Raw genomic sequence first — 22,733 nt, forward strand, 5'->3', positions numbered from 1 at the left:
ATAAATTGGCTGCCTTAAGATTATTGTGCATATGTGAAAATTTAGAATTTGTAATACCACATGGTCCGGGAAAAAAATAGAATTTGGAAACATTCTTAATGATCTTAGGTGTTTAATTCTGCAAAATTTAAATGAAGACAAAAACTTGGAAAATAGTTTTCATTACATTATAATTCCCAACGTCTCAAAAAAAAAATTGTTTTCTTTCACAAGTAGTGCTAGGATTTAACTCCAATCTCGTTGGATATTCAGGAAAAGAAGCTAATAAACAACACTAACTTTATGAAATTTAATGATATAAATGTCAGATTTAATGAAGTTTAATGAAAGTCAGATTTAAGGAAATAGTGTACAATTTTAATAAGGAAAAATTTATAAGTAAAATCTTATTCAATTTTAGATCCTAAGTATTATGAGTTTTTACCTAGTTCAAATAAGGAAGCATTTAAACAAAATTTAGTTAATCTTAAAGCCTTAAATATTAGAAAAATAATTTTATTATAATTAAAATTTTATATATTGTGAACTCTATTTTTAAAGGCTAAAAAAGCGAATAATATTTCACTAAGGGTCTTCATACTTTTAATATTTTATATAGATATAGATAGATAGATATCAAGATCAAGATCAAGTTTGCAATGAGATTAAAAGCCATTAGTATTACATTCTACTCTTTATTCTAGGTAAACATTAATTAATTGATAGTAAGTATTTTATTTGTAATATGTAAATAAAGCTATAATAGGCAGTGTATCTCTTGTTAATAAAAGAATCGGGCAGAAAAACGTGATTAAAGTATGTTGTTGTTTTTTCTTTCTTTTTAATATTTTATTTAAAGTAAGTATAATTGATTTGAATTCCTAAATATTAGGATTTCTACCTAGTTCAAATAATAAAATATTTAATATACAAAATATAATTAATTTTTAAGTCCTAAATATTAGAAAAATAATTTACAATAATGTTTTATTTAAAGTAAGTATAATTGATATTAGGATTTCTTACCTATGCTGTTGTTTATTCTTTCTTTTTAAGTTTTATTTAAAGTAAGTATAATTGATTAAATCCTAAATATAATTATTTTTTATAAAGAATAAAAAAGATGAATGACATTTTGCTAAGGGCATTTGTGTTTCTAATATAATATAGATATAAATTAATGCCAAATGTAATTAATGACTCGATGAATCTTTTGCAACACTATTTACAGATTTAGACTAGACGTCTCCAGCTTACCGTGTCGGAGACAGACGACTATCAACAGTTGCACAGCAATCATGTGCACAATTTTGAAGTCCAAGTTGACATATGAGCGTATGTAAGCAGGCAAAAGGACGTCTCTTTTAAGTCCACGTTGAGCTTTGATCACCAATCACTTGCCATAAAAAAGTGAACTTCCCTTGGCAGGGTCAAGGTTGTCGTTGTAGTACTCACGATTTCGACAATGAACAAAGAAACGTAAACATCATTCATAAAGTTGGTTTCTCCCATTTTAGCAATCCCCATCACATTGATGAACTATGCCCTTTGTTCAAGTTCATTGTCCCAGCACAAGTAATATATGTCAAACGTGCTCGTTTCCAACGGTTGATGACCACCGGGCTTTTTCTCAATGGCGAAACAAAAATTTATACCTGAAAATTCAAAAATGTTAAACCTGAAATTTAAACCTTGTTACCTAAAGCAATTTTTGAATCTTTTTATCACTTCATTAGAATTTTCCCCTTATGGCAAGGGGGTTTATATATATATATAACTAGGAGTGACAAACGGGCGTGTCGGGTTGGGTCAGATATATTTCGAGTCGAAAACGGATAATGAAAAAATAGATAAATTATCCAACCCGACTCATATTTAATACGGATAAAAAACGGGTTAACCGGCGGATAATATTGTTTGACACAAAAGATATAAGAATCAATTTGGACAAATCAATCAAAGAAAATGAAAGGGTAAATCCTAGTTAAAGATAATTAACTCTAGATCTGAGATGAATAATATGAATAGAAAAACATAGCCGAGTATAAATATTGGCCGTGATTATGGCCAGATTTAATAGCACAATGAAAGATGCATTAAGTAACATTAAATGGTAATAAAATATAAATAAAGGAAAAGATTCACCAAATCTTGAGTGGAGCGGATCCTCTTTCATTTGATAAAGACGAATGATAACAGATAAAAGAACCTTAAGACCCTTTTTAGATCTGATGAAGGTCTGAGATCACAGATCCTCTAATTTCTTTAAAGAGGTATGTTTACATATTTTCTAGAGAGAGAGAGAGGGAGAGGGAGAGGGAGTCAGCCCCCCTTTTTGGAAGTCCTCTCTTCCTATTTATAAGGGGTATCCATAGAAAATCCTAAAAAAGTACAATTAGAGGGAATATTTAGTAGAATATTCCCTTTGAGGATTCCAAAGCAAACTAGCTATTTCATCACTGTCTGACCTTGGTCTTATTAATGATTGTCCGACCTCGGCTATTGCTGACTGTCCGACCTTGGCTATTGATGACTGTCCGACCTCGGCCTGTCCAACCTCGACCTTATATCTCTGCGTGCCGAATTTCTTTGATCTAATTTTGACCCATACAGTTAGTCCCTCCGCTTATTGAGGTCGTCTCGTGGTCGAACTCGGTGAGCGGACTTCATTAATCGTAGTTCGAGAAATTCATATGGGGAGGTCGACTAGTGTGGATCGTGTTTGAGGGTGCCGATCTTTAGGTCAAAGTGGTATCCTTGCGGGCTGAACTTTAGCAGAGTTCGATTAGGGCCAATGACTCGAGTGATGAGTCGATCGAGAAGACGGTAAAGTTGGGGAAGGCCGTCGAGGCCAGGATGGCGGCATCGAAGGAGGTCATTCGCGTCCTCGGATCTGAACGGGCGAGTAGGCCGAATGTGAATTCGGGCAAGGTCACCGAATGTGAATTCGGGAAAGGTCGCCGAATGTGAATTCGGACAAGGTCGAAGGTTGATTCGGACGAGGCCCGAATGTTAATTCGGACGAGGCCGTGTTGATTCGGACGAGGCCGAATGTTGATTCGGACGAGGCCGAATGTTGATTCGGACGAGGCCGAGTGTTCATTCAGACGAGGCCAAAGGTTGATTCGGTCGAGGCCGAAGGTTGATTCGGACGGGGCCGAGTGTTGATTCGGACGAGGCCGAGTGTTGATTCGGACGAGGCCGAATGTTGATTTGGATGAGGCCGAATTCTTCTTTTTGGCGATGGCCCTTGACCATAGGGGTGTTATTTCGAGCTTGTCGAAATGTTAACTCGTCGTGGTTCGAACGATGCTGAAGGTTGATTCGGCCGAGGCCGAAGGTTGATTTGGACGAGGCCGAATGTTGATTCGGACGAGGCTAAATATTGACTCGGACGAGGCCACATGTTGATTCGGTCGAGGCCGGAGGTTGATTCGGACGAGGACGGAGGTTGATTTGGACGAGGCCGAACATTGACTCAGACGAGGCTGAATGTTGACTCGGACGAGGCCGAATGTTGATTCGGACAAGGCCGAATTCTTATTTTTGGCGATGGCCCTTGGCCATAACGGTATTATTTAAAGCTTGTCGAAATGTTAACCCGTCGTGGTTCGAACGAGGCCGAAGGTTGGATCGGACGAGGCCGAATGTTGACTCAAACGAGGCCGAGTGTTGATTCGGACGAGTCCGAATTCTTCTTTTTGGCGATGGCCCTTGGGCATAGGGGTGTTATTTCGAGCTTGTCGAAATGTTAACCCGACGTGGTTCGAACGAAGTCGAAGGTTGATACGGACGAGGCTGAAGGTTGATTCGGACGAGGCCGAATGTTGATTCGGACAAGGCCGAATGTTTATTCGGTCGAGGCCGAGTGTTGATTCGCCCAATTATTTGACACAAAAGATATACGAATCAATTTGGACAAATCAATCAAAGAAAATTAAAGGGTAAATCCTAGTTAAAGATAATTAACTCTAAATACGAGATGAATAATATGAATAGAAAAACATAGCCGAGCATAAATATTGGCCGTGATTATGGCCAGATTTAATAGCACAATGAAAGATGCATTAAGTAATATTAAATGACAATAAAATGTAAATAAAGTAAAAGATTCACCAAATCTTGAGTGGAGCGGATCCTCTTTCATTTGATAAAGGCGAATGATAACAGATAAAAGAACCTTAAGACCCCTTTTAGATCTGATGAAGGTCTGAGATCACAGATCCTTTAATTTCTTTAAAGAGGTATGTTTACATATTTTCTAGAGAGAGGGAGAGGGAGAGGGAGAGAGAGTCAGCCCCCCCTTTTGGAAGTCCTCTCTTCCTATTTATAAGGGGTATCCATAGAAAATCCTAAAAAAGTACAATTAGAGGGAATATTCAGTAGAATATTCCCTTTGAGGATTCCAAAGCAAACTAGCTATTTCATCACTGTCCAACCTCGGTCTTATTGATGACTGTCCGACCTCGACTATTGCCGACTGTCCGACCTTGGCTATTGATGACTGTCCGACCTCGGCCTATCCAACCTCGACCTTATATCTCTGTGTGCCGAATTTCTCTGATCTAATTTTGACCCATATAGTTAGTCCCTCCTCTTATTGAGGTCGTCTTGTGGTCGAACTCGGTGAGCGGACTTCATTAATCGTAGTTCGAGAAATTCAGATGGGGAGGTCGACTAGTGTGGATCGTGTCTGAGGATGCCAATCTTTAGGTCAAAGTGGTATCCCTGCGGGCTGAACTTTAGCAGAGTTCGATTAGGGCCAATGGCTCGAGTGATGAGTCGATCGAGAAGACAGTAAAGTTGGGGAAGGCCGTCGAGGCCAGGATGGCGGCATCGGAGGAGGTCATTCGCGTCCTCGGATCTGGACGGGCGAGTATGCCGAATGTGAATTCGGGCAAGGTCGCCGAATGTGAATTCGGACAAGGTCGAAGGTTGATTCGGACGAGGCCGAGTGTCCATTCGGACGAGGCCAAAGGTTGATTCGGTCGACGCCGAAGGTTGATTCGGACGACGCCAAATGTGGATTCGGACGAGGCCGAATGTTGATTTGGATGAGGTCGAATTCTTCTTTTTGGCGATGGCCCTTGACCATAGGGGTGTTATTTCGAGCTTGTCGAAATGTTAACCCGTCGTGGTTCGAACGAGGCGGAAGGTTGATTCGGCCGAGGCCGAATGTTTATTCGGCCAAGGCAGAATATTGATTCGGACGAGGCCAAATATTGACTCGGAAGAGGCTACATGTTGATTCGGTTGAGGCCGGAGGTTGATTCAGACGAGGACGGAGGTTGATTTGGACGAGGCCGAACGTTGACTCAGACGAGGCTGAATGTTGACTCGGATAAGGCCGAATGTTGATTCGGACAAGGCCGAATTCTTCTTTTTGGCGATGGCCCTTGGCCATAGCGGTATTATTTAAAGCTTGTCGAAATGTTAACCCGTCGTGGTTCGAACGAGGCCGAAGGTTGGATCGGACGAGGCCGAATGTTGACTCAGACGAGGCCGAATGTTGATTCGGACGAGGCCGAATTCTTCTTTTTGGCGATGGCCCTTGGGCATAGGGGTGTTATTTCGAGCTTGTCGAAATGTTAACCCGTATTGGTTCGAACGAAGTCGAAGGTTGATACGGACGAGGCCGAAGGTTGATTCGGACGAGGCCGAATGTTGATTCGCCAAATTGTTTGACACAAAAGATATACGAATCAATTTGGACAAATCAATCAAAGAAAATTAAAGGGTAAATCCTAGTTAAAGATAATTAACTCTAGATCTGAGATGAATAATATGAATAGAAAAACATAGCCGAGTATAAATATTGGCCGTGATTATGGACAGATTTAATAGTATAATGAAAGATGCATTAAGTAACATTAAATGGCAATAAAATATAAGTAAAGGAAAAGATTCACCAAATCTTGAGTGGAGCGGATCGTCTTTCATTTGATAAAGACGAATAATAACAGATACAAGAACCTTAAGACCCTTTTAAGATCTGATGAAGGTCTGGTATCACAGATCCTCTAATTTCTTTAAAGAGGTATGTTTACATATTTTCTAGAGAGAGGGAGAGAGAGAGAGAGTCAACCCCCCTTTTTGGAAGTCCTCTCTTCCTATTTATAAGGGGTATCCATAGAAAATCCTAAAAAAGTACAATTAGAGGGAATATTTAGTAGAATATTCCCTTTGAAGATTCCAAAGCAAACTAGCTATTTCATCACTGTCCGACCTCGACCTTATTGATGACTGTCCGACATCGGCTATTGGTGACAGTCCGACCTCGGCTATTGATGACTATCCGACCTCGGCCTGTCCGACCTCGACCTTATATCTCTGTGTGCCAAATTTCTCTGATCTAATTTTAACCCATACAAATATGGTTAACCATATTATCCATGACTTCTTGCATATGATCACTTTTGGGAGAATTCTTAGTCACTCTAACTTGAGGAACCCCCAATTTGAGGCTTTACAAATGTAAAAGTTAGACTCATTGGTTATCCATTGATTAACCATTTTCTAAATGGATAATATGGTTCTTATCCATATTTGATCCGTTTTCAAAAAGTTCATTATCCAACCCATTTTTTAGTGGATAATATGGGTGGTTATCTATTTTTTTTAACCATTTTACCACCCATATATATAACCAAACTAATTATAGTTTTTTTTACCATATTTATACCTATGTAATTTTTCAACAAAGAATTGAATTCCCTTCCTTTTTGTTCCACCCTAACGTTTATCTTGATAACTCCATGAATGAACTTCTTTAGTTACCGGCCCGTTCGTGGTGTTTACCAAACATAAAATTTGTTAGCCGTTTCTCACCGCATCTTCTTTGTGAAATGATACTAATTTTAATTTTGATTAGAGCAATTGTTAGCAGAAAGTCAGAAACCATCCAATTATGTACATGAACTATATATATTCAATTGCATCATTCTAATTTCCATTTACATTTTAAAAATGCAATAAGTTAATTACCTGGAATAATTCTCTGTACATGATTAAATCAAGAAGAGAACAAAGTATATTAAGTTTTTTTAAAATTGCTTGTAATATACGGTCAGTAACCATGTTGAAATGATCACGACTGATTGTACCAATAAATAAAAATCATGGTTACCTTGAACTATCTGGTAAGTACAATTAAAGGCCAAACATATTATTAAATCATCATGACGTGGAGAAAAAAAAATAGAATTGGAATCTATAAACAATAATAATAGCAAAGACAAGACATTAGACGATAAAAACTAGACAGGGCATGCACCTGGTGGGAACTACCATTAAGCTAAAAAAATATATGGAAAGCTATCCACCCTAACCGACAAGTAGCAATGTGACAAGGCAGAAATCCTTGCTCGATCATTTTAATTTCTAAAATTTCAGTTGTCCGTAATAACTAATATTAATAACAAAATTTCCTAGGCACTGACATTAATTTGTATTAGCACTTGAACCATGGCGTTGAGGAATGAGTCTTTTGCTTATTGGCAATGCACTTAGACCTTCTTTTGTTCAATTATATCAGGAGATCGGAGAAGAGGAAAGGGGAGACGGAGTAAACACAGTGAAAAAATACTAACATGCACCCTGTGTTAAGGTAAAATTTTGAATCGTATGAGAGATTTCCATCATATCAATAGAATGAAAGTTTTAATGGTAAATACTTAGACCTTTCATGAAAAAATAAATGATATAGATGACACACTTTTTTTTAGTCCGTTTTAAAAAAGAATAATACATTTTTATATGTAGAAACAATTTAACTTATTAATTTTTTATTCTATTCACTTTACTCTTAATGAGAAATTTTTATAGTCACACAAATATCATGATGACACTAAGATTTTGCCCCTTAAGCTTTTAGCATCACATATTTTTAAAATTTTCTTTTTTTTTTCCTTAAATTTTGTGAAAAGTCAAACTAAATCATGAAACGGATGGCCTAATATATTAGGCTGCTCAGTCCTTAAGGATTAATAGAGAGAGAGAATTTGCTCCTTCCTAGCAGCTCTATATGTTTGTCCACGACCAGCAAACTCACCAAAAAGGGGCTATCCAGTCAACTCCCAGACAAAAGAACCTCCTAGCTGGACCTTGCTGACCTGGCATACACGTTGGACCCATAAGTCTTGGATACAGCAAACACGTTGGCGTATACTGGGTCCCATTTGCATCCTCCTCTTGAGACAAAAATTCCGACAAATTATTACAATGTCTATACAGGTAATACTCGGTCATTATCCATACCAGAAATTGCCAAAAAGTTTAATTAATCAATCTTTCAACGTGTGCATCCTTACGTGGAAAATGACGTAGCAATATAGAAAACAAGTCCTCCCCTTCACTTCGAGCTTTCACTATAAAAGGTTGCCATTCCCAGCTGCCAAATCATTAACACTCTCTGCAAATTATTCCTTAATTTCTTCCATTTTCAATTATTTTCTCTCATTGATATTACGATATCAATATGGCCATAGCTACTAGTACTGCTTCATCTCCTCTTGGCCGTCCAGCATGTGAGAAAGATGCTAAGGCCCTTCAGTTTATTGAGGAGATGACTAGAAACGTTGATTCAGTCCAAGAAAAGGTCTTGGCTGAAATCTTAAGTCGAAATGACAATGCTGAGTACCTTCAAAGATTTAAGCTTCGTGGTGGTACTGACCGTAACACATTCAAGTCCAAAGTACCAGTTGTCACATACGAGGAAATCCAACCTGATATTCAGCGTATTGCCAATGGTGATCGTTCTCCAATTTTCTCATCTCATCCCATCTCCGAGTTCCTCACTAGGTGAGATTTAATTTACCTTTTTAATAAAATAGCATGTTCATAATATTTTTGACAATCTTTCAAATTAGCTTATCTCCAGTGATATATATGTAACTGAATTAAGAAACTTCAAGATGAGTGTTGACATGAAATCTAAGATGATATTGAAATGTCTCATTCATTTTGTAGCTCGGGGACATCTGCTGGTGAGAGAAAGCTGATGCCCACAATTGAAGAGGAGCTAGACCGGAGACAGCTATTGTACAGCCTTCTCATGCCCGTCATGAATCTGTAAGTGATCTATCCTAGAGCGCTATTGTTAATATGCATTTATGATTTACTTCACGGAACGTTAATGGGAGTTAGTCATGTACTACCAAATTGCTCAACTTAACCTACTCAATCATCAGAATGGATCTAGGAATAAGTGGTGTGGGCTTAACTGAACTCGTTGTTTTCGCGAACTGTGTATAAAGATAAATATAAGTTAATATGTATATATATATATATATTATGAAATTATGATTATTTTGAACCCACTAACTCTACATTATTGATGTGCTCGACAGTAACAACCTATTATCAACTTAAAACTTAGTATTTGTTATGGTAGCTAGCTTTATTTACGTAACGTTGTTGCAAGTAATGACACACGTTTTTATTCGGTGATTTTGATTATGTATTCTGGAATTGATCAATAGGTATGTACCTGGACTAGACAAAGGGAAAGGCTTGTACTTTCTATTTATAAAGGCAGAAACCAAGACTCCTGGTGGACTACTTGCCAGACCAGTCCTAACGAGTTACTACAAAAGTGACCAGTTCAAGACTAGGCCATACGATCCATACAATGTGTATACAAGTCCTAACGAGGCTATTCTCTGCGTCGACTCTTTCCAGAGCATGTATACTCAAATGCTTTGTGGCCTTCTCATGCGAGAACAAGTCCTTCGAGTAGGGGCCGTTTTTGCCTCTGGTCTACTTCGTGCCATTCGTTTTCTTCAACTCAATTGGCAGCAACTTGCTAAGGATATCGCATATGGGACACTAAACACTAGAGTTTCTGACCCTTCTATCAAGGAATGCACGTCCAAAATACTTAAACCAAATCCTGAACTTGCTGAGTTCGTTATCAAGGAGTGTGAAGGTCAGAATTGGGAAGGGATCATTACTAGAATTTGGCCAAATACAAAGTACTTGGATGTGATCGTCACAGGTACATCGCTCAGTACATTCCTGATAAATAAATTTGCTGGTCTAAGATAGACTGTCATTCATGTTAAATTATATATATAAATATATACCAGGATAAATTTTGAATGTTAATGTATGAAGCTTGCTATAATTAGCAAGCTGCCTGTCTTATTTTTCAGGTTACTAATAGTATTTTTCTAAATGTGAATGTGACAGGTGCAATGGCTCAATATATCCATACACTAGACTATTATAGTGGTGGTTTACCAAAGGCTTGCACCATGTATGCATCTTCCGAGTGTTATTTTGGCCTTAATTTGAACCCAATGTGCAGACCATCTGAAGTATCTTACACCATAATGCCTAATATGTGCTACTGTGAGTTTATCCCTCATGACCCAATCAACCCTGCAACGATTTCTCCTGACTCACCACCCCGTCTCGTGGACCTGGCTGATGTGGAAATGGGAAGAGAGTACGAGCTCGTGATCACAACCTACGCCGGATTATGTCGTTACAGAGTTGGTGATATTCTCCAGGTCACTGGGTTTCACAACTCGGCCCCTCAGTTCAAATTCATAAGGAGGAAGAACGTGCTATTGAGCATTGATTCGGACAAAACCGATGAGGCCGAGTTGCAAAAGGCAGTTGAGAACGCTACGCAAATTTTGCGACCACATGACACAAGTGTGGTTGAATACACTAGCTACGCCGACACTAAAACAATTCCAGGACATTATGTGATCTATTGGGAATTACTTATAAAGGACCCAAATAATTCTCCGAGTCACGATGTATTGAACAAATGTTGCTTGGCTATGGAAGAATCATTGAATTCAGTTTATCGACAGTGCAGAGTTGCAGATAATTCAATTGGACCATTGGAAATTAGGGTAGTGAAAAAGGGAACATTTGAAGAGCTAATGGACTATGCAATTTCTAGAGGTGCATCTATAAATCAGTACAAGGCTCCTAGGTGTGTCAATTTTACCCCTATCTTGGAATTACTAGACTCCAGGGTAATTTCAGTGCACTTTAGTCCAACTGCTCCTCACTGGACCCCAGAACGACGACGTTTACAACTCTGATTATTAAGTCAACTCAAGTTATGTAGATCCTTGGACTTTATGGAATAAATAATGGCAAAGCTTAGACATTTTCCATTAGGCCTTAGCTAATAAGCAAGTAACTGCTCTCACTGTATTTTTTAAATTTCTTCTTCTTCTTTTTCTATTTTTCCCTCTCCAATCTTTTTGTAGTGTTGAACTTAAACGAAATATTGGTCTTTGCTTATCGAAAGTGTCTTTAGTTATATATGTTCTTCTGTGTCTTAATTTGTTTGAAATTGTTATCACATATGTTTTCTTTTATTTTGCGGCTTTCTGTAGGTTCTCATAACCTGCAATTTGCTGCAATATTATGTATATCCTTTCTTTGTTCTCAGCCATTTTCTTATTTATATGTTTTGGCTCTCTTGAAGTCCTTGTTAGCAAGCTGTGTTCAAAAAATAATTTCTGCCTCGTAAAAGCAGGATTGGGACTCGCCCGGGGCTCGCCCTGGGGCGGAGCATTCGTAAAACGCCCCTGGGCTCATGTGTGGGGCTTAGTTCCATGAGACTTACGCCTCGTCCTCGGGGCTTACGCTCCGGACACGCCCAACGCCCGGCGTACTAGGTTCGCCTAATAAAACTTTATGCAATTGTGTGTAACTAACCTTGTAAATCCTCAATTTTTCTTAATAAATCGTTGTCTATTCAAAATTACTTTTTTCTTAAATATAAATTATTAAGTTAAGAGTATTTTATGTCATAATTAAAATAACAATTATTGCACATTATCTACTAAGACTGCTATAATAGCAAATTTTAAATAAATCTTTCATTTAAAAGTATTTATTTATTAACATTTGTTATGTTTTTATTATATAATAGCCCATAATTTTTTTATAATTATTTTCCTAAATATTATTGTTTTCACGTTTATGAGAAGTTAGTACTATTTACAAATATTTAGTTATCATAGTATAGTATAGTGAATTATTTGCCATTTTATTAACTTGTTGAAACTTAAAAATAAATGATGCTAGAGAATCATATTTAAATTGTGAATTATGTTTTTATATAAATTCTCTTTCAAATAGAAAGCATATTAAATAAAAGAAGTATAAAATATCAAATTATAATATCGAAATTCTTGCCAGATTAATTACTCCTTAAGATAAGATTTCGCATCGAAAACATTACTTTTGATGTTTGAATTGTAACGACGTTGCAGCTAATTTGCATATTATGATGATGTCATACTTTTCATATTATTCATAGTTGAATTATAATTTATAAATATTTTAAATGGATTATTTGTTATAATTTTTTGATTTTAATGTAATTTTTATAATTATTTTTTATTTTATGCTATCTTAAAGTTCTTGAAATTAATAAAATTTAAAGACTCGTGAGACTTACGCCCCATGTTTCAGGGCTTACGTCTCGCCTCGTTAGAGGTGAAACGCCTCACCTCACGCCCCACCTTTTAAAACATTGTGATCTACTGGGAATTACTTACAAAGGACTCAAATAATTCTCCGAGGTATTGAACAAATGTTGCTTGGCTCTGGAAGAATCATTGAATTCAGTTTATCGACAGTGCAGAGTTGCAGATAATTCAATTGGACCATTGGAAATTAGGGTAGTGAAAAAGGGAACATTTGAAGAGCTAATGGACTATGCAATTTCTAGGGGTGCATCTATAAATCAGTACAAGGCTCCTAGGTGTGTCAATTTTACCCCTATCTTGGAACTACTAGACTCCAGGATAATTTCACTGCATTTTAGTCCAACTGCTCCTCACTGGACCCCAAAACGATGATGTTTACAACTCTGATTATTAAGTCAACTCAAGTTATGTAGATCCTTGGACTTTATGGAATAAATAATGGCAAAGCTTAGACATTTTCCATTAGGCCTTAGCTAATAAGCAAGTAACTGCTCTCACTGTATTTTTTAAATTTCTTCTTCTTCTTCTTTGTTTACCGTGAAAATGATAACAACAATTAAATTTGTAAATGAGATTGTAAAAATACGTGATCTATTTTTATGCTAGTTGTTAGAGCAAATGATGCTAGGAACATGAAGTTTAACGATGAAGTGCAAGCTAAAAAGAGGCAGTAATCAAACCGAGGGGCTTACTGCCCTGGCTTCGGACTGGTCGATGGAGGACCTCAGGATCGATACCTGGGCTCGATCTCGAGCTATCGAGGGTATTCGGGAAAGGGATAAGAGTTATGATATGATTGAACAAGGCTCTATATGGAATACCAAACAATAAATGAAGAACAAGTGAGAGATAGATAAATGCCAAAGTGGCTTCGAGCTAGTAAGAACGAGCAATTTAAAGAGAGAGAGAGAGAGAGAGAGAGAGAGAGAGATTATTGATCCTGTGGGGAAAATAGTTGGAGCAACATCAGCCCCTTCCAAAGTGGCGTGGGTTCCCTTTATATAAGAAGGGAACCCGGCTATAGTACAACATGCATTAATGGTAAAGTATGGAGATGGGACGGCTAGACGCGACGCTTCGGCGTAGGCTCTGGATAGACCGGCTCTGGATAGACCGGCTCTGTCAGACTTAGCCGTGTGCCTTAGGAGCTTCCCCTTTTGTTCTGGCCTCGACCTCCATCTTCTACGAGTCGGGCCTCGACGAGCCCCGAGAGAGGGGACTCGGTCGTGGCTCCACATCCTCGGGGTCTCGAGGCATTCTTCCGAAATGACTTGATAGCTCAAAATTAAGTCCTCTGATTTTGCCGCATATAGATAGTCTTCGCGTTTCTCAGAACGAAGCGATGGGAAATGATTCTGATACCTGACTTCTCGAGCTTCTTACGGCGACATCACACTAATGATGCAACCTATGGCGCGAGCTTTTGTGGCAACCGGGGTGTCCCACAGGCTTGTGCATTTTGGCATAATTCAAAGAACTGCCAATTCCCGTTCTCCAAGGTGAATGTACCACCGTCGATTCAGTTTTTCAAGAACGCAGTAATTACGTTTGCCGGTCAATCTTTCAAAGCCTTGATGACCGTGTCATTACCCCTATAAATGGGGGTGCTTTGGCGTTGTTTTTCCTTTTCCAGTACCTTCGTTGGCTCATTTGCCCACTTCTTCTTATCATCTTCTTCTATCCTTGAATATTATGCTTGGGGCTCATGGCCTCAAGGCCGTTTGGCAGAGCTCTCGTAGACTGTGTTGTGGCCTCTTGCCGGAGCTTCCCTTTGTCGAGCACGACCAGGCTGCCTTATCGCTATTGAGTTCACCGCTGCTGTTGTCGTTTTTGCTCGAGATGATGACTGACGGGAGTCGGTTCTCCCTTTATGTGTAGAGATCCTTTGTAGGCTTTGGCAATTGTATGTAAGCACCCCTCGAGGGCTGTTGTACATGGATATTTATGAATATGAAGATACTTTGTTCATTTCTGTTTTCGATTCTTGCCCCATTATTATTGTATGCTCTTGTGCCCTTTCGAGGCCTTTGAATGTTTTCCTTCGTTGTTGGCCGCTGACATCTAACTTGGGTGCGAGCATTCTTTCTGATACTCTGCCAACTGACATGGCTCTTTTTCGAGCCCATCGTCGTACCTCGGATAAAGCTTGAATTGATCTGATAGGCTCAGGCTGTCAGGACCTTCGAGTTGCATGGAGATAGTATGCTGAGTTTTGGAGCTTTCGAGAATGATATCCTAAGTGGAGGTCAACTCCAGGTACCCGGGGGCCCACTTTGAAATTGCACAAATAGCTTTTTAAAGAGTAGCGGATAGACTTCCGTTGAGGGGTTGCCTATACTTAGGCGATGCCTTAAGCCCTCCTAGAGCTTTTGCGATTGGAGCTTCGTGCACTTATTTTTCTTTTGAGAAAGGGAAACCATGAGATCGGGTACCACCTCGAGTTAAATTATGGCATTGAAGGATTCTTGAAGCCTGACTTCTCTTTTAGCGGAGATCCTCGAGGTCAGGCACTACCTCGAGACTGGAGACAATACAGTTGACTCTTTGAGGCCTATCTTCTTGTCGATGGATGCCTCTAGGGTCGGGTACCGCTCCGGGATCTGTATCGTGGCCGTTGGCCTTCCAAGTTTACTCTAGGCAGGCGAATTGTCACTGTTTCTTGCATATATGTGGGGTGGCCTTTGTAACTTTGGGAAATCTCATTATTCTGGATAGTTATCCCTCCGCCTTGGCATCGGGTCCTTCGTCTCTTCAGGCGCAAAAAACGTTGGAGCACGTCTTTGACTTAGTCTGTTGATTCTACCATAGCCATGACAACTACTTCTGGGCTGGCCGACAGGGAGGGGAGAGTTCAACGCCCAACGTTCAGGATCCGCGGGAGTTCACTCTGAAGACTATGTCTTTGATAAGAGAGGTACATCTGGAGATGGTGAGGAAATACTGCGGATGGAGCAAGGGGATAATGCTGCAGGCGCTTTCCCCGGGTGAGAGCATCACGGACTCTGTTGATAGATTCTTGAGCGTATACCTATATTCTTTGCATACGGCCCCCTTGAGAGGGTCGTGCTTGATTTCTGCTTGAAGTATCGGGTTACTTTGGCGTAGATACATCCATCGTTTTGGTGAGTGGTGCTGTTGATGAGGTTCTTTGCGGAGAAGGATGGGCTTGAATTCATGCTCAGCCACCTCGTCAGGCTGTACCGGCCCTTTCATCACCGGGGCCTGTTAACCTTGCGGTGCCGTTCGTCTACACCCTTTGTTGCCGATGACGGAGAAGATGGGGACCAAGAATGGATCAGTCGATTCGTCTGGGTCCAGACGACTGACATTATCCATGTAGAGCTTATGCCGTTTCTCAAGGGCTGGAATTATGCTCGTGAGTGGAATGTTTGGCGCTTTCTCAAATTTTCCTTATAGCAAAAGTCAGTTGAGTAATTGTGTTTCTCCCTTTTTGCAGCAACTTCATGGACGCCGGGCGAAGTTCTCGATCTGCCCGACTGGGTCAGGAGGTTGGTGACCCATTCGACCTGCGACGAGCGTAGGTGGCGAGCTGTGTCAATAGATGGGAAGAGGAATACCGAGGTATGCACGTACAATGCCTTTACCTAGGTATTCGTACATTTGAGATGACACTTTTCCTTTTTCTTTTGCACTAGCTTGACCGTTGCAGGTATCGGGCGGCTCCTTGGGGTGAAGACGTGTTCTTCCGGAGAGTGGAAGGAGTTGTCGGCCTTTGAATCGAGGGACGACGGCGATAAACAGGATCCATACCCGTAGTGCGATGGAGCTTTTAGCGGGGCTAAACGGGCCCATGTCTTTGAGGAGAGGACATTGTCCGAGCCTTCTGTTCCCGGAGTGTTTGATTACCGGACGACGGTTCCCCTGAGTGAATATGCTTTGCCCGAGGTTGGTTCTCCCGGGGCCTAAGAGGCAGGATCAACAGGAGTGTTCTCTGCCTTTGAGGAAGTCTGCCGGCTTCACTTCGTGGTAAGTTCTGGCGCAATTCTTCTGTATTTCATTCCTTCCTTTCTTTGTCAAGTTTTCCTTTTGCAGGCTTTTGATAGGCTCAGGTCTGAGCTGCTCTGTCAAGGGTCCAAGCTTCGGAAAGTTCTGTATGAGGGTGAGTCCCTTAGGCTCCTTTGCGATATGAGGCGTACCGGAGCTCGAATTACGAGAGCTATTTGATGGAGAAGGTAACCTTTCGTAGTACGCGCTTCGCTCTTTTTGACCCTTAAGGTTAACCCTTTTTCCTATTTTAGCTGCAAAAAAAGATGGAGGCTTTGGAGTACCTTAAGGGCGACATTGACCACGTCAGGAATGCTTGCGGTGAACTACGGGCTCAGGTGTGGGCTCAAGCTTTAGAGGAGAGAGGTGCCTTGGCCAAGGTTCCTGCCTTCGAGGCCCAACTCTGCTTAGCTCGCGACAATGCTATAGTTCAAGCGGATATGATCGGGAAACTCGAGTCCGATCTCTCGAAGATCAGGGCTGAGATATGGAGAAGGTGATTCGTATGAAGGACGTTGCTGAGGATCGAGGAATGTAAATGCCTAAGTTTACCCCATCTTTTTTTTTCTACATTATATATATACATGTGTGTGTGTGTGTGTGTATAAGTGTATGTATTTTTTCTTATTTGTGTATGTATAAGTTTTAAGAGTTAATTAATGGTTTGATAAATGGGGTAGGGATTGGACTAGTTTATTTTAATTAAAATTGATCCAAAATTAGCCCAATCTTTGAGCCCATTTCGTCCAAACCCGATCCACAAGGGGCTGCCAAGGGAGGGTCCAAACGACGTAGTTTTAGATCAAAACTACGTCGTTTCGTTTAGTAGCTCAGAGATCAATCTCATCCATCCATAATCTTTGATCCAATGGCTCTCATTTGTCCCTCCAAGAGGTATATAAGCCCTCTAAAATCAGAAAAATGGGCAATTTCTCCCATAACCCCAAACCTTAGCTTCTCCCTCTTCACTCTCTCTTCCTCCACCGCTGCTTCCCGTCTCCCACAGTGGTGCCGCCGTCCTCTGGTGGCCAAAAACCTTCCAACCAACGTCAATCTCTTCATCTCCTCCTCCTCTACCCTAATCCAAGCCCTGAATCCCTCGAATCCTCCTCAATCTCCATAAATCTAAGAAAATTCAAAACCCTAGATGTAACGTTTTTCATAAATTCGAGAATATTGAGCCCTTTTATCCACTTAATTTTTACATACATAGATAGAGCTCAGCAATGACCATTTGGCATTGGTCTTAACCCAAAATTCCGGCGACCCCCACTGCCGATCCGCCACCGTCACTGCCGCCCCTCAACTGCCACTGCCTCCCATTTCTCTCTTCTCATCGTCTTCAAGCGAGTTTTTGTTGTCGATTGTCATTGAAACTAGCATCCAATTCTCCGGAGTCATGGTTTCGATAATAATCGACATTAGACACTCACTCGAGTCCACCACTGCCACTGTCCCGCCATTACCCGAGTGCTCGAGCTTGGTAAAATTCCTAATCCCTTTCTCTTTTCTTAGATTTTTAGTTTTTCTTATTTGATTTGATAGTTTTGTTTAAGTTTAAGTTATAATAATCGATCGACTACTTCGTATAATATCGTTTCTGATTTTTTTTGCTTAATTATAATCGTCCAAGTTTGATTAGTATTGGTAGTTAAAAGTTTAGCTTCGATTATTTGATTTTTGTATCTTACTAGTTTGAAGCAGTAGTTCAATTTCGCAAAGAATATTCGTTTAGTTTCTTGTTTGTTGTTTCAGTAGCTTGACATGTAATTTAACTTTGTGATTAGCTGAATAATTGCTCTTTCTAATAATCTAGAACAATCGTTTAGTTAGTATGGTTGAGTTGTATTGATTTCGTTCAGTTGTCAAGCTTGAATCACCTATTGGATTGCAGTTTTCGAGTTTGTCTTTCCTACATTGTCATGTTTTAGTTTGAGTTAGTAGTTTGTGTGTTCAAATATCCTATTTTAGTTCTAATTAACCTGATTAAGATTGAAGTAGTTGTGTAGTATAGGTAATTATATGGTTCAGTCTTGATTAATTCCTACTAATTGACTCTTAACTAATCTTATTCGAATTACTATTTGTTTCAACTAAATTGAATCTGGTTTCTCTTTGTAGACTAGTTAACTTTGAATTTGGTTTGAGAAATTAAGAGGAAAGGGAAAGAAAAGAGAATACTTGAGTATAGGGTTCTTGGTTTGATTGCTTTTACTGTTGCGGACTGTTTTGGAGTACAATACTCCAAAATTCTGTCCACAATTGGTAAGAATAACTGTTCATTGACCAAAATTCTGGTTTTGGACAGATTTTTGGTCAAAAATCTATCATTTTGGATAGATTTTTGGCCAAACAAATCTGTCCCAAGATCCTTCCTCCCCCTATAAAAAGAAGAGTTCTTTTCTCATTTGAAAAAGATCTTGGGACTCTAAAAAATACACTTCCTACACACTTAGCAAAAAGAATACAATTTTGAGAGTAAAAAAGAGTAGCTGAACATCCAAATAGTAAGCTGAAAATTCTGAGCTTAGCGAGTGTTTCTTAGAGTGCAAAAATCATTGAGAAAAATAGAAGAATCTCTTGGGAAATTCATGAAGTTGTTAGCTACTAGTTTCAAGCACCCTTGTTGAGTATTCTGGGTTATCTTAACACTGAGTTGCTGCTGTCTTAATTGCTGTTTCTGCTGCTATTCTTGCTCATTCTAGTGCTGTATTTTTGTAATTCTGCGATCCAGGTAACCCTTAAATTTTGCAATGCAGATTTTTCTATCAAATAATTTAAGATATGGGTCCGTTCAGCTCTTTGGATATGCTTGATGTACTTCACTAGAATAGTTGAATGTTTAGCATGTTACCCGTGTTTTAAGCTTGTAAAACTGTAATATTTGGCTTAATCTTCAATTCCACTTTAAATACGTAGCTAATACAAACCTTCTGCTAAGTTCCTTAGCCAAGGTGAATAAGCATTTTCATTGCCGGAAGCTCTCTCTTTGCCTTGGTTTCATTTTTGAGTTTTGTTACCGAGGCCTCTTAGTGCTAAAAACATAATTGATAGTACTACTTCTTTTCTTGTTTAAGTTGAGTTGAAGTTAGGAAATAGTATATGATATAATGAGTGTGCTGGGCTAGAGGAGAGAACCAATGAAAGAATGCCTTAATGTGTCGCTACTATTTTGAACTTCAATTTGGTTGAGTTTAATGCACACATTTTTCTCAGTTAAATATCTAGGAATCCATGTTCTTTAATGCATTATTTTCAGCTACATGTCCTAGTTGGGTTTACATTAGTTTTAAGAATACCCTAGGTCACCATCACCTTTTGTACTAAGTTTGCTAGTCATTTCTCTTTATTTAACATCAAGGCTACTGAAAAATTTAATTTTATCAAGTTTAAAGTAATAAACGAGTTTTGGAGTCAGTCTTTTAAATACTAGGCATCATTATTAAAAATAGTTTTCACTAATGAATTAATTTAAGCGATAGGCAAATTTTAGGAATAAATGTAGCTTTATAATAATAATAATAATAATAATAATAACAATAATAATAATAATAATAATAATAATAATAATAATAATAATAATAATAATAATAATAATAATACGGTTATAATAAGGTCCAATGTCAATAAAATATCCATATGCTATTTTACTATTTTTAGTTTACAAAAGAGTATTCACTTGTGGAATTATATTGGGTGGTGGTTGTTGTTACTTACAAAGATTATATTCTTTCACAATAAAGATGGATAAGCTGTTGACCTATTTTTCTTTCAACTAAGTATTGACCCAATCTTTTTAAATGCGAGGCTTCGCTGATGAAATTAGTTTTTCACAAATAAATTAATTTAGACGTTAGGCAACTAGTAGGTGCGTTTTATCTTTTTTATTTACGGACTCGCTTGCGTAGCGTGATGTTTAATAACCATTAAATTAATTTAATAATCTCATACCATACTCAATAACTTTAATCAATTTCTAATTTAATTAATCCCTTGCTTATAACTGAGGATTCGCTTGCGTAGCGCGGTAGGTGACATTTAATAAATTTCCAAAAAAGTTAATTTTTCCTCAAAGCATAATTGTAGTAATATTTAAAAAGTAAATAACATGCTAATAATCGTTTGTCATGAATGCAGATTCGCTTGCGTAGCGCTGTTATGACTAAATAATAAATTTCATCGATTACGCATTCGCTTGCGTAGTGTGGTTACGAATCTTATTATTCAAAATACTCTTTAATTTTTCTAATAATTCAGAGATAAAAGTGGATAGGTAAAATATGAAAATCATATAAATCACAGTTTGTCTAAAATTAATTCAAGCCAAGTTTTAAGTCAATAAAGCGACCGTGCTAGAACCACCGGAACCCGGGAATGCCTTGCACCTTCTCCCTGGTCAACAGAATTCCTTACCCGGACTTTATTTTGGCAGACCAATAATAAAACAGTCAAATTTTCCTTTGAATAAGGGATTCAAATAAAAGGTGACTTGGAACACCCAAAAATCAATTCCAAGTGGTGACTTTGAACAATAAAATAATCCCTATTTAAAAATTGTCACTTTAATTGGAAAAACTCTTTAACCCACAAATCCATACATATATCTTTCGGGGGGTAGAAAAGGGGTGTGACAAGGAATATGTTCGTTGCAGATCACGAAGAGAGGTACTCGAGGAGATCGGCGTTAGGGGCTTCATTCTCTGAGGAATTGGTTTGAGCAAGGGCGAACGAGCGCGATGCTCGGTCACTTCTTGCTGACGTCACGGAGAGCGAATCTGAGGCTGGCAGGCTGTAGCCTTTTGGAGCGGAGTGTAGATTTCGCTATTTTTCCGTGTCGTATTTAATACTTGCAGAGCATGTTTGTAGATGGAGGGTGAGCCTTTTTCGTATGTAAAATAAGAGAAAACTTGAAGCTTTATTTCTTTTGTATCTCTTTCTGCATTGCTTTTGACCAGGAGGGCTGGTTTCGGTGTTTGGCGGGAATTTTGTGGGTCCGGAGCTAATCAGGCAGGCTCGGAGGCTCTTAAGTGCGACTTTTGACGTGAGCAGGCATTGGGGCATCCGCGCTTTTCCCAACTATTTAGGCTTAATCCCCGAGGCATGCCTTGACTCGAGCTTGCTTGACCTTCGATTTTTTGTGCCTGTGTGGGCGAACAGTAATTGTTCTTATTTCTTGCCCCTTGGGCATATGCTATTTCAACTATTTTGGGTTCAGTCTCCGAGTTACGTTGCGACTCGAGCTTTAATTGACCCTTAAGCTCTTTCGCGCCCGTATGGGCTGATGGCGATAACTCTTGCGCCTTGGGTCGAAGTGACCTTTCAAGTGTGTGGCCCGGAGGCTTGCTGGCGAATATGGCGCTTGCCCCGTGCCCTTAGGCATGTATAGTTAACTATTTTGGATCAGGTCTCCGAAACGGATTACGACTCGAGCTCATTTTAATCCTCAAGTTTTAAATTTTCAAGCTGGCAACAGTGGCTCTTACGCTATTTGATCGTTGAGACCTTTTAGTGTATGGCCTAGAGACCTGTTTGGCTGACGACAGTGGCTCTTACGCTTTTGCCTGTAGGCATTTTGTAGGCTTTGTTTTTTTCTCCTTAAGGTCTTTTTGAAGTAATTTTGCCTAACCCGTCGTCGGTTCTAGAAGAACCTCGATCTCAAGTCATTAGCGCCGGTGTTTGAGCACCTCGTAAGGTTCTTAGCTCGTAGGCCGAGTAGCTCGAAACATTGTGTTTTGGAGCTGACATGGTCGAAGCTCATTTGCCTGTTGAGAGAAGCCTGTTTTAACTGGCTCTTTTTGAAGTATATTCGATGTAATGGCCTGTGATTTTGTTAGCAACAGTCGGGCGTCCCCGAGTCGCGTTAATTTGGCTGGAGCATCCTTTTTGATCGTAGTCATATGTGTTTGGCCATTTTTGATCCTGAGTGATAGTTTAGGCGTCTACACCGAGGGTATGCCCTTTTGGGATTCTTACAAATGCGACGTATAGCCTAAACTTAGGATTGAGTTTTACGCCTGTAGTAAGGTCTAACAAAATTTTCATGTCTATTGAGGTCTTACAGTTTGTCATCCTGTTGAGGTCTTATAGTTTGTCATGCCTGTTGAGGTCTTACAGTTCTTGTTGCTATGTAGAATAGAACTGGTTATACCGAGTCTACCTGCTCGTGGTCTTACAGTTTCGGGTTTCCCAGTGCATGGAGATTGATGACATTCTCCGAGTCATCGAGTTTGGTTAGGCTCAAAGGCCATTATTCGTGAGCTCGGAGTTGCCTCGTTGGGGACTTTT

General features: G+C 39.3%; 1 protein-coding gene and 1 non-coding gene across 2 annotated transcripts; one reads left to right on the plus strand and one right to left on the minus strand.

Annotated features, from left to right (window-relative positions):
- Window positions 1-208: 208 nt before the first annotated feature.
- On the minus strand, window positions 209-315 carry LOC142179700 (small nucleolar RNA snoR97). The gene has a single exon (XR_012708243.1). It is a non-coding gene; the product is annotated as a small nucleolar RNA snoR97 (small nucleolar RNA).
- An 8,082-nt stretch (window positions 316-8,397) lies between these two features.
- LOC107780689 (putative indole-3-acetic acid-amido synthetase GH3.1) lies at window positions 8,398-11,265 on the plus strand. Its single transcript, XM_016601258.2, has 4 exons — window positions 8,398-8,778; window positions 8,947-9,048; window positions 9,459-9,973; window positions 10,168-11,265. Exons 1-4 carry the CDS (start codon window positions 8,456-8,458, stop codon window positions 11,037-11,039), a joined length of 1,812 nt encoding a protein of 603 aa, XP_016456744.2. The 5' UTR covers window positions 8,398-8,455; the 3' UTR covers window positions 11,040-11,265.
- Window positions 11,266-22,733: the final 11,468 nt, after the last annotated feature.

Source organism: Nicotiana tabacum, chromosome 3 (assembly GCF_000715075.1).
Source record: "Nicotiana tabacum cultivar K326 chromosome 3, ASM71507v2, whole genome shotgun sequence".
NCBI classification, from domain to species: Eukaryota; Viridiplantae; Streptophyta; class Magnoliopsida; order Solanales; family Solanaceae; genus Nicotiana; species Nicotiana tabacum.